The 13629-nt window shown below is 36.5% G+C and overlaps 1 protein-coding gene across 1 annotated transcript in view; it reads right to left on the bottom strand.

Annotated features, from left to right (window-relative positions):
- Positions 1–13629, bottom strand: part of USP34 (ubiquitin specific peptidase 34) — a 122672-nt gene that overhangs the window by 93197 nt on the left and 15846 nt on the right. The window contains exons 2-6 of the mRNA XM_080341322.1: positions 12622–12709; positions 8903–9323; positions 8588–8629; positions 3507–3557; positions 3186–3335 (exon numbers count right to left, since the gene is read on the bottom strand). Coding sequence (XP_080197448.1) covers positions 3186–3335; positions 3507–3557; positions 8588–8629; positions 8903–9323; positions 12622–12709 — 752 coding nt within the window. The remainder of the gene's footprint in view (positions 1–3185; positions 3336–3506; positions 3558–8587; positions 8630–8902; positions 9324–12621; positions 12710–13629) is intronic.

Genomic DNA, 13629 nt, shown 5'->3' with positions numbered 1-13629 from the left:
TTCAGAGGTGGTTTTTTGTGTTAGTTTTTTTTAATTTGCTCTTTATCAGAGGTAATTAATCTCTATAAAGTAGAGTGTCTTTCAACAGTTTTTACTCCTGACTTAATTTCTGAAGGTTCATACAGTAAAATTAAACCAACATCTTGGAAACCATCAGCATTATCTCAATTAATTCATGCCCACTGAGAGGGCAGTTATTCCTCCGCAACATCCACAAAACTGCAACGACACAGAACATTTGCTGCCTCTCTTATCACAAACAAGCTTTTCTGACAAAGACATTCACTCAAACCAGATTTGCGGGATAAAAATATCCAAGGAAACATCTTCTCAGTAATTTTCATGTCCTCTACATAAAGGAGACACCAGTAATCACAAACAAGTAGCTCAGTTCCCCACAGACCTTGCTAATTTGTGGTGATGGTCTTATCTTACACACACCTGTAGAGTGCACTTAATGAGATATTCTCCTTCCTTTGTGGAAGAAGCAGTGCAAATGCTTTCCAAGCCACTATGCAGCCTTGTCTATCAAAAGTTGAATGTTACTGGTTGTTAGCAAACTATTTCTTTTATTTAGGTTTATTATTTCCAGCTTCACCTGTTCTACTTCCTGGAGCTTACTACCGAGTCGGACTTTTGGATGAGAAACTGATGGGATCATTAACACTACAATCTTTCTGAAAATATTTTTGAAACATTTAAGCTAGTTGTTAAACAACTCATTCATCTCACAGACTTTAAAATAAATTCCAGTGTGGACTAAATAAAGAATAAAGGCTCCTTGCCTGCCATTCTCCAGAGTTAGTACAACTGTGAACATGTATTTAACAGCTATTATACAATCTGGTTCTGGCTTTACAGGTTGTGAACCTGTTAACAGTTGACATTGCAGAGCTGTTCACTGGGCTACTATCAACAGGGTCATTCATCAATTTCCCACTATCTATACATCCTATAAACTGAAATGCATTGGGAGAAAACCAAAAGCAACATAGCAGAGCTCTTAGTGAGATTACCAACATTTTGCTTGCAAAAAATACAGTTTTGTGAATGCTTCTAATTGTTTTATTGGAGTTTGGTCTATCATTTCACAGATCATCAGAAGCATGTATTAAATTATTTATCTTTATCTAAGTTATATGAATTACATAGTGAGATGATATAAAAAGAAACAGGGAAAGAGAAACATTGCATCAAAAGAAGATGCTTATGCACCACTGTAGAGGTTGAGAACTTTTATTTTCTTTTCTTTTTAATGTCGGCAGGGTAAAATGTATTTTGTCCAAAAAATTAGCTGCCTCATTTGGAATTAATAAACATATGGCATTTGAAAGTCAGAAGCACTGCTGACAAGTACACTGAGTGACACGAAAATGCAGGAAGTGTATGAATAAAGCGCATTACACATAAAACCTTTTCTTATACTTTCTGTAGTGAAGTAACAGATAAAATCTAAGGATAGAAATTTCTCTAAAGCAGTTTTCCTATAACTCACAGAGATTTTCCAGCAAAGCCAGAGAGAGTTCAAAAGAAAGATTCTAGTTGAATGGTAAAAGATACATTGCTGAAAGAGGCTGAAGAAACAGCACTTGTATTAGTCATGGCTTGGGTTGAATTTCATTTTATCTGGCAGGTTTAACTGTTGCGTTCATCTAAAATAGCCACAAGAGATAGCTAAATGTATCACCCTCTAGAACAAAAGATAAATGCAAAGTTGCTAAGTAATTATCTGAAAGGAGAAACTTTGCAGAGAAGTATTTTGGGTTAGAGCACATCACTAAGAATAAAGAGAAGAAAGTTTCTGTGGAGAAAAAGACAGACTTCAAAAAAGGACAAAGAAGGAAGGTAGATACAGTTTATAAACATGCACTGGTACGGGGTAGCTAGGAAATGGGATCTGAAGTCAGAATATTTGTTGAAAAATAAAAATGCTGGCCTGATAGGGAGCTGCCACTCATTGTTCAGAACAATTTTGCCCATTCTCACAAAAAATAAAACAAAAATCAGACCTGCAAGAATGTTCGGTTCCATGACCACAATTTAGCTCTAAACCAGAAAAACCTACAAGACCACACATTTCCTGCAGATGGCTTGCTGAAGACTGCAGGCTGCACCGACAACATCCAGAGATTAAGAACTCATCAGATTATTACCTGAAAACTCATCAGATCATACAGAAAGGGCCAGAAGAGAACAGATTTCCACAGTTTAACATGCAGAGGTCCTGCATCAGTCCTCCTGCACAAGCTTATAGGAACAGAGATGATCACGGCCTTACTCATTTGTTCTCTGACCTACAAGAACCATAACCCTAAAAGGATCAGGAACAAGTGACACAGATCAGCAACACTGGCTTTATTTCAGATGCTGGTTCCCTCTATGCAAACATTTCCAATACTTATTTAGAACATCCTGGCTGGCCAGTAACAGCAAAGAGGAAGGAGGAAAGATGTGTGGAAGGATCTGATTTTAAACACTTAAAATCACAATGTCAAAATTACGTTAAACTCGCTTCATACATGGCGTAATAAACTATTGTTTTCCTTTTTGTCCAGATGTAACATCCACAAGACAGGTCACGACTTCACATTCTCACATTACACTAAGTCTTCCTATGTCCTTCAGAGACCGGCTTTTATTTCTACCATCAATCTCCTTCAAATCTCCACTAAAATCAACTCATAATTCTGCTAGTTAAAAATGGGTATTATTCCAAACTGGAGAAGTTATGATGGATATGTACTCTAAAACTAGTGCAACTAAAAGTTACCTCTACGCTGCAAATGTGTCTAATGATATAAAATCAGAGTAAGCTGAGAAGGAATCCATAGGCTGTTTTTTGTGTCTCAGAGGAAATAGGTTAAAAAGTTAACATAGCCTGAAGAAGCCTAAAAAACTTCCGTGACACAATTTCAGGGACAGAAATGACGTCTGACAAAATTCTTAGAAGTATTTTCCAGGGCTGTTACAATCTTGATATCTAGGTACAAACTTGCAAAACTGCTTGTGCGCTTCCAGGAGATACACAGGGTTTGGATGAAGAAACACCCAGTGGAGCAGCAAACCTCACATCCCTAACAAATCTTAGAGTGTTTTGCTCCCTCCCTGGTCCTACAGAATTCTCCCCAAATTCAGTCCTTCCACTTTTTGTGTTTAACATTAAACAATCTAAAGGCAATACTTACATTAGATACCACTGTGATAAATGCATGTGCTATAAGAAACGGCAGTGTCTCAGGGGTTCCATATTCAAAACAATCCTTCATGAGGGAAAGGCCATTTTTTCCACAAAACAGACAAACATAACGAAGTAAGTGCAACGGTACTTCTACATCCTAGAAATATGGAAAAAAAATACAAGAATTTGAACAATCAACACTAGATCCATTCAGATATACAGGAAATTCAAAAGCTACGTTAGTATAACACAGATCTAAACAGAGGAGTGAACATGGCTATTTTACATTTCTAGGAAATGTGCACCGATTTAAAAATGGATAACTTACATTCATATCACAGAACGCCCCTAATATATTGCTTTCTTGAGCAGAAATATCCTGTTCAAAAAGAAAAAAAAATAAAATTAACTGAAGCAATAAAAAGACACTCATAGAACAAAAAGCAACTGACCACTAGCAGACATCACATTCAACTACCAGAACACAATAAAACCCTCATTTAGAGGAAGACAGAAGCTCAAGGTTTGTTCCACTCCTACACTGCAAAACATGCTTTTCCAGTTCACCGTTTCACCTTTGTCAAGACGTATTTGTAAATACATAAATATACACTTAGGATAACATCTCAGCCGTGGCTCTCAATGGTTGGATTAACAGATTATTCTTCAGTCCCACTCCGCTTCAGATCATCAATATTTTTTCACCGGGAATACTGCGATGCGGATATTGTGGCACACGGGCTGCACACCAGCCTCAAATTACAGAACAAACCAACCAAGGTAGTTTTGAATGCAATTTTTGCACAAAGATGAGGCATATATCCAAACATCTGAATTTAGATGAAACGTGGGATGTTCTACAATCCAACACTTAATGACTTAAGGGGCTAAACTGTCAAATTATTCATTCCCATCCAAATATTAAAATTCTTCAACTACTGTATTATTTTGTATATAACAAAATGCGTCATATAAAATAAGCGTCTAATACTCTTTACAGGATTAAGCTAACTAAAAAGGAGGAAGGAACTGTATCACCCCATCAATCTGTTAGCTATTTGCTGCAACAAGAAATCTATTTTTCCAAAAGTACTAAACTGAAATGGGTTTTGAAAAACAGCTTTTCTTTTGAATGCTCACAACACCCACATGTTGGGCAGTATAAAGCAGGAATTTTCTTTATTAGGGCTGTTACACATATTGCGTGTAACTCACATATGGCTGGGGGCAAAAGGGCACCAAAGAAAACATAAAACATGGCTGTAAAACCACAACATCACCATGGATACTTGCAGGTAGTTCCAGCACGTTTCCCCTTCTCATCTCTCCGTGCCAAACACCCAGTTCTCGTATTCACAAATCAAATGTAAGTTTAACATAAAGTTAAGTTTTCAAATTAAGTTTCCTATTTCAAATAGCCATGTAGGAGTAAGCTTCTTAAAACTACCAGAGGATGCTGGAGGCAAGCAATTTTGGATGGATTAAGTGTGATACAAACATTTTGAATTATTCAATATGCTCATATAATATCTAAGCATTTATTTTCCTTTTTTTTTTTATTCTGCTGAACTCTAAGTCATGCCTGAACTCGTGATACTCTTAACAGTTATTTTTAAAACAGCTTTGAAGCCAGTAGGTGGTATGTCTTCAAGCAGCAAGAAAAGGTGTTCAGCGCTCTGCTCATGAAAACTGCAGAAACAGTGTGAGAAATGTCATTAGTTTTCTTGAATAAAATAGAGACTTGTTGTCAAGTGAACTATAGCTCCTAAAATACCGAAATCAAAATCTTGTGGAGGTCTGTTGCACGAGTCCTGCAAACCTTACTAAAACTGTTGCGGTTGAGAGACTCAGTCTGGAAATGTGACTTCTGTTCTTGCAGATGTGAAACAGAACAGAGAATTCCTCATGATCAAGTTTACAAGGAAATAAAATAACTCCTCATGGGAATCTAATACGGCATTAAAAATACCATCACTTCAGATAAAATGTACTAGCTGGGGTCTGACATGGCCAGTCTCGGTGGAAGGCACTTAATTAGGGATATCTTCCAATAAAATATTTATTAATACTTGAAAAGTAGAGCGAGCAAGACCTCAAAGAACCAGGGACTACAGCTGCAGACACCACAACAACTGATCTTTCTTTTCCTCTCTCAAGAACTGCTAAATGGTTGGGTAGCTCCCTTCAGATTCATTGTGCGTTCTGAGACAGTGCAAAGTGCAGGAGTCTGCTTTACATCGTTGCTTCTTTCTCTACAGGATTTTTAAAGCCTCTAGTTTCTAGGCTATTTTTTTCCCTCTGAAGTGTCCATTCGACATATTACACTTGCTGCACAAAGCAAGTATGAAAAGAAGAACAGGGCACATGGCCTGGATGCAAGATCTCTTAAAAGATATTCCATACATAAATTCCGAAGTATGAACACTTCTCAAAAAAACCAAACCAAAACAAAACAACACTTAATTTGTAAAAATACAGGGTGTTTCAAAAAGATGGCCCCAATTACAAATCACTCTGAGAGGCATTTTGGTCCACTTTTTTTGAAACACCCTGTATTTTGAGTTCATTTTGTTTAAGATGAAAAACAGACACAAAGGCCTCTCTCTCTGGGTACCAAAAATCCTGGTAGATTTCAACAGAAGCAAACACTATGTTTCCAGATGTTATTTTTTACAGATTTTTGGTTTTCAGTGTTCATGTCCTGAACTCAGTTGACCTCTAACTGACGGCAATTAATTGTGCTGCTTTAGAAATCCAGACTTAGTAGAAAGCCATTTTTCATTAGGCTATTCACCAGTTTAAGAAAGTTGAGGCAAACATTCTGTCTATCCAGACTCATATACATTCTACACAGGTCAAGACTATACACTTGTCAATATGCTTGATTTACTTCCATGTGCTGTAGTTTTGCTGTCCTCACATACAGCATATTTCTGTGACACCTCTGCAAGGCCACTTGTTCAAGGTGGATTCTGCTGTTGGGTACGCAGCTACCAGTCAGGCTTCCATGGGCTTCCTTCCCTCACTTTAGAAATGTCAGAAAGGACAAAAATAATAATCATTCTTAGCCCATATAATTTAAGGCAACATCCTTTTGACTACCAACAAATCTTGCTTTGCTGTTTATTTTCATCCAGTTAGAACTCCTAAACTACTCCTAATTTCTCCACTAGATAGTCGAGTGTAATATGGCTCGAGCGAGCGCCTGGGAAGAGCACCAGAGTTCAGGATTTGCCTTGTGTCTGCTGTCATTAAGAACAAAGATCTTGGAGGTGCATTCACGGCAAAGACTAACACTAACATTGGCTGCTAATCGGTACCAGAAGGTGATAACACCCTGTGAAAGCTTCACATTGGAAATTTTTAAATGACGGCCTAATTGATCACTTCTAGGCCAAGCGAAGCCTTACAAGATGGGATGACTCAATGAAGTTGTGTAAATTCATCTCAAGAATCTGGAACAAGGAATTTCTGAAGTCAGTGAGAGTGGAGATTGGAGTCTCTTTTGCATCACAAAATTTCCCTTTTTCCAGGGCAAAAGAAATGCTTATAGGGGGAGCCACAAGAGCTTCTCCCAACAAATTCTTGGCAGTTCTGGTCAGTTCAGGAATCCCTTTAGCTTACAAGTATAGATGACACAATTAAAACAGGGACTTTTATTTTATGATCCATTGACAATGGAGTCCAAGCCTGATCTAAACCAAGAAGTTCTCTCATTACCAGAACTAATGACTCAATTCAAAGAAGATATGCTCCAGACTGAAATCCAGAATTACAAAACCTCAATAAATGAGTTACTCATAGTAGCAGAAAGTTTTGCCACTAAAATAGCTAACAGCACTACTTCAGAAGTGCTTCCTAAATATAGAAAATCTTGGTTTGTGAAAAAGTGATTGATGCTAGGAGCTTTCAAATGAAAACAAAAAAGGAAAGCAGGAAAGCAGGTTAACATACCTCCATATCTGGACTCAAACCTAAACCTAGACCTAGACCTAGACTCAAACCATCTAGCAGAAAAGTAAAAAACTTTTCCCTCACTTGTCTATACATCAGAAAAGTGTTTTGCAATCTCAGCTTCCCCATAAGCTGTTTTTAGGATAGCTAGTGAATGTATTCAATAATTCAAATGATATTTACTAGTATGATATATATATGATATATATTAGTATGTCTAGAGAGATAGCCAGTCACAGTACAGCAATCTACAGCACATCTGTGTCCAAATCACTTCATGGCTGCACATAAAGTGAAAAAGAAATCCCACCAGGCACTTTGAGATTTTCTTTTTATCATTTGGACATAAAATTGAAAGAGTAGAAAAAGAAATACATGAAATTGTCATTTAAAAGCAGCAAGTGTGCTTATACATAGAGAAGCTGTTCCAGAGTTGTTCATTGCATATTCCTACGAAGCCAGTTTCAGCAGGCGTCCCACAGGAGTACAGAACATAAATCACTTAAGTAGTCATTGATGTTTTTTTAACTGACAAGATAGATCTACCCTCAACAGTTCCTACTTGTAGAGGCTGAACTACAGATTTCTGTATGTATGGTGAAAGTTTAAAAGGCAGGATAAAACAAATGATGGGAAATCTGAAATCTACAAATCCTGACTTTGCCTGATTTTTCTATACACATCTATTCATGAAACGTGCTCTGTTAACTTATGCTATATGTTTTGGAATAAGACAAGAAACCAAAATCCAGCCCACCCGGAAAACCCACTGTGTTGTGGGTTTTGACTATATTTACTGTCAGATATGGCAGGATTCACTCAACAAGAATTGATTATATCTCGTGATCACTCTAGCATACATAACCAAAAATTATATATGCTTGGTATAATCTCATTTTGGGCTGAAGTTTAAAAAGCAAATTTAACCACTCAGAGCATCAACAGAACCCCCAAAACTCTCTATATAAAAAAATTAAGAATAGGTTAACTGTAATATAATTCTCCATTTTCACTTTCTCAAAAGTTTGTTGGATAGAAGTTTTTTTTTCATTTACCTAAAATATACATCTTCTTTGCATACCAATATTGTAAAAGAACTGCTTATTTGTTATTAGACTACCACAAGGTGGATCAAACCCCAATCTTCCATGAAGTATATTGCTGCAATTAGGAAAAGCTAATAACATCATATTTATTTCAGAAATCGTGAATTAAACGTTGCAGGATTTTTGAAAATCCTTCATTTGGTGGCTTTTTTCAGATGAAAATGTGGAAAATGTGAATGGTAGCCATAACAAATACCACAGAGAAAAAGCAGCACCATTGAACAAAGCTACTTGAGTAGAGCTCAGTTACTCCAGTCAAATAAACAGGTGTTCTAATAAGTAAGTTTGGTCTTGCTTCTAGAACCACAGACTGTAATGAAAAGAAATTAGTAAACTCTTAGCGGGTTACCTTCTGGAAGAAAGGCTTCGCTATAGTCCCCTTTTTGCCTTCCTGTTATTTAAACAGTACAATAATTCAGTGTACAGTTCCATCCAACACTTATCATTATATTACCTATAACAATTAAGCGTATTTTAAAGAAAGTGTAAGAGTATGTGTCATTTAAAAAGCTTCTCTGAAAAGTTCTACTGAAGTCAACAGGAGAGCTGAATTTGCCCATCCTGTGTGAAAGCAACTATCACCAAACACACACAGTCTACTCATTATTGAGAGCAAATAAACTTTTACAAAACAATTAAATATACACATAAAGATAAGATATACCTCTATTGTGGGATGAGTATTATGCTTATAAGCAGTGTACAGAGGAAACTGAATCTGAAAGATTTTTGCCACACACAGCAACAACTTTTCCTTCTCATCAGTGCTCCATAAACTAAAAGCATCAGTGTTCTTTGCAGACTCCTCCTCTGCCAGGATACAAGTTCTTGCAGAATCTAATTTTTTCTCTATAGATTTTTGCCGTTCTCCATTTTCTTCTTCATGAGACTCTCTTTCTACATTCAGGGGCTCGTCGGCATGATTACTCTGATCTTGCCACGTTGAATCTATATTAATAGTGCAATGTTTACAGAGCTGGTCCCGCAGAGCTTGAACTTGGGCAATCACTAAGTTAATAAGCGCACATACTACTTGGTTAAAGATCTCCAAATGTTTATATTCCTTGAAACAGCAGAGACATTGTCTGTAAGAAAACAGAAAGAAAAAACAGAAATAAAAATTCCTGAAGTAGCTAAAATCAGAAGAGGTAACTGACCAAAAGGACTCTTTATATTAAAACATTTTAGACACCAAAATATTTGACAGACCCGTAAAAGTGAGGAAATCCAAATGAAACAGACTCTACCCAGCAGCAAGTGGGAGTCACAAAACCTTCCTTAAACCCTGTGGACATCCCATTTTTTCCAAATGCTCACCAAATGAAGTCCCTGTTATTGTTTAGTAGCTGCCACTGTAAAATATACATAAGAAATCTTAGGGACAAGGTCACCGTACTAAGAAAGCAGCTGTGTTCTTCAGTACGTTCCTGAATCCGTTTCTTCATCTGGTTTTCTCTATTGGTATTTACTGCAACAGACCACCTGATATGCTTGTTAGCTGGGTAAGAACTAATTATTGTTATTTTTAAATCAACAGGCTTGCAAAATAATTTTAATTTTCATTTAGTACTTAAGCTGACTTCCTTTATCTGCACTTGGACAGAAAGCCCATGCACACGGGTACTCTCTACTAAGCAGTATCAAGTATCTTCATTACTTTCTTCACTGTGTAGGCTCAGAGATTATTTCTCTGAATACCCACCAACACACTATAAGCTAGATAGAATAAGGGGTAACACTATACACCATCCCTTTATTAACATAATAAGAAAATCAATCAAATCATCAAGTCAGGAAACTCCAACACAGCTCTAGCTGTGGGTGAGGATAACTACGTATGTCGAAGAGATTCTGGGTGCATAAACTCCCCCAAGTTAGATACCCTAGAACCCATCATCTAGGAACATTTGTTTCTTCCATCCAAGCAAGAAACCTCCTCATTCTGAACAAGAGGTTGAGGATATTCCCCTAAAAGGATCTAAATGCTGGATAACATAGAAAAGAAAGCAAGCAATAAGCAAGGATGCTTCATGGAAGACTAAAATGAAAGGCTACATGCTCGTAACAATCCTTGAAATAAGACTCAGCTCTTTCTCAAACTCTACTAAATGACATAACTGCTGTATAAACTGAAAGGTGCCTTGCAGGAGAGACCTTTCTGCGGTTCCTTGGGACACAACGGACTCCAGCCTGTGACTGGAGTCGTCAGATACCAGAGTAATACAAAAACGACACATACCATTTCTGAAAGAAATTAGCAGGCAAAAGGTAGGGCAAGAAGTCATCAATAAGAAGTGATAAAAACACCTTTCTGCAAAGTACAGCATTTAATCCAGAAACTGGGGGTAATAAATTATCATTTTTAAGGAAAAAAAAAATTACAGAGAACCCAGAACTGTGATGGGCAGAGGGTGCTGCGTCTCTTGAGGGAATAAAAACACATCCTTGAGCTACAGCTCTTAAAACATACACATTCTGAACGCAGATTTTTTTTTCACTGGGTTAGACATAAAGATAACATTCAGTATTCTCTAATTTCAGCATAGATACAGTGACAGAAACATCTAAACCCTTTTGTTCCATCTATCCTTCTAATATTGTGTAAGTGAAATGTCTTCACCCATTTGAAAAACTGACTTTGTGACTTACTTGTAGATGTATTTTCATATTAACAAATGTTAACAACAAATTGCAGGCAAAACCAAGTGTATCCTCAGGCATTTATCCTTGGGGAAACTATGTGAAATAGCTCCATCACTTATACTTACAAATTACTACCCCACCTGGCTGTAACAAATGATTCTCACAAATAATGAAAACAAAGCCTGGCGATTACTTCTCACATATCTGGATGTGAATGCCAACCCATATTGAAGAATTCCCTACTGGGCAAAAGTACATTTTTTGAGACAGAAGTACGTGCAAAACTTCTAAGTCTTCATGTATCTGAAAAGCTCCACCAAAAATTAAGGACCTATGAAAAAGTGAGTATACTACAAATATGACTTCTTTGAACACCACCATTTCCAGAAGAAAACTGAAATGGAAACATAACATGCAGATGAAGAAACAAGTGTTCTTCAGGCTGAGTTGCCAACTGATCTTCTGAAGGCAAGCAGAGATTTAAACTACAGGTAACAAAATAAAAAGTAGTTGTTAAGGAAGGCCTCAAGCACAAAGCAGTAAGCAGAACCCTTCAAAGCTCATATGGCAAAACAGAAATGAGACATGAAATTAAAATGTAAAGGAAAACTCCTTCCTGTGTCTGCTTTGCTAGATTCTGCTTTGAACAGGTTAAGGACTGTCTTCCTTACTCTTTTAGAGTACAAAACCACACATACAGAAGGTAAAAAGAAACCAAAAGAAAATAAAGAGTTAAATATTACCCAGTCTTTATTTTTTCTTCATGTTGGATTTGTCATGCTATAGTTGTTCAACAGAACAAACCTCTGAACAGACTCTGACCTGGAAAATGACTAGGTTGCAATTGTTCTCAGATAAACCTGTGATCTAGGACCTGTCAAGAAATGACAGCACTCTGGTTTCTGGTGCTGCTGTTTATTTTGATTTAAAATTCCTTCTCTGTGTCTCACAGCATATTGCAGCAGATAATGAATTTACTTTGAGTGCCTTCTTTGAGCAGAATGAGGAAGAAGAGGATTCCACTTTCACAGGTAGCCAAAATGTGGCACTCCTGTTTTTCTTTTTGAGCCTTCTAAATATCAGAAGAATGTTTTTCATTTTATCCTCTCTGCTTTTCCCAATATTTCTTACTATTTGGTTTGGTCTTGTAACCACTGCTGAGCACTGAATTCCAAACATCCTTAGTTGATGTAACTACTTAAAAAAAACAACAAAAAACCCAAACAAAACACAGTAATTTAAACAATAGATTTAAAGGAATAATCTAGCTGATTTACTACAACCATGTGCAAAGGATTTTCTTTATCAGCGTAGTAGCTATTGGCTGCAATTGTTCATCATCTTGACTCACAGTATTAGGACATGCAAAAAAAAAATTAAACCTGATGGTCCCATTCAGAATGATCTTTTCTTAAATTTTCCTTACCCTATCCTGCCCCCACGGGAGGTAGAAAATTTCACATTAAAGCAGCAACATACAACATTTGTCATTGCAATATAGCTATTTACTGTTAAACAATTATTACAGCATCCAGAATGCCAATCAGATTCAAAACATGTTTTGCCCAAAATGCACTGGGTAACGCGTTCATTTTTACAAGTAGCAAAATGTTCTTTAAGTATCACTTAGCTACACATTAATAACTTGCCCATTTTAATTCACTCTACTGTATCTTTTAAGAAGGGAAACCTACTCTTGAGATCCAGAATCATCAACACTCAAATTCATTCCACAGTTACCTTTGTGTCCAGGAATTGATGTAAGCAAATATCTTGAGGGCATGTTCTTTTCTGAGCTGCAACCCATCAGCACCTTCAATGACTGATACTAAAGAAAATAAAAACATAAATGTATTAGTAGCAAAAGAAAAAAAAAAAAAGAGCAATCTATTTTTATTATAAATTACCTTTGATAGCATGAAAAATAAACAATGTATTTTGTAAAAATAAACACCAGAAATCAAGTCACAGTAACTTTATATGAAAGGTTTTTCAGCATGAAAATGCATAATATCCAAATAAATCATCTTTTCAGCCTAGAAACTGAACTCCTCAACCAAATCTACATATTTTTTGCTTCAGTAAACAGAAATAAGGTTTAGATGCAACTAACTGGAAAACACAAACTGCATAGTATTCTTGAATGCTGCTGTGAAAAAATCTGTGATTGATAGCAGCCCTTTCTTCTAATCCTCTTCTTAGGAAATACTCTTCATAAACTTCACGGGCAACTACTCATTGATGCACACTTTCAGATATGAACCACCATCAACAATTTTACTCATTAATCAGTTTCGTTTTTTCTTCAGATTTTAAGTCTGCATCTTGTGATGACAATGGGACCTTAAGTTCCCTTTCTGTGCCAAATAAAGACTGAGAGAAAAAACAAACAAACAACCCACACCCACCACAACAAAACTACCAAGAACAATATGCAGTGTACGTATAAAGTTATTTCAGACTAGCCAAGCTGATAATTATTATTTTCAAATATAGATGTGTATATACTGACATATAGCCATAATGAATCACTAACTGGCAAAATGATAAACATTAACCACATTTATTACAATACACAAAAAACCCAGGCTCTCAATAGTATAGCATTAAACATCTCACTCCTAGAAGGCTTTAAAGAGCACTATGTAACACCAGACAAAGTTCAAAATTAAAACAGACTAAAAGACAGGTATCACTTGTTGCTACTTTTTATTTTAAACACCACAAATTACCATGACACGTGACTCT

This window comes from Nesoenas mayeri (genome assembly GCF_963082525.1).
Source record: "Nesoenas mayeri genome assembly, chromosome: 3".
NCBI lineage: Eukaryota > Metazoa > Chordata > Aves > Columbiformes > Columbidae > Nesoenas > Nesoenas mayeri.
This window is presented reverse-complemented; position numbering and strand designations above follow the sequence as displayed.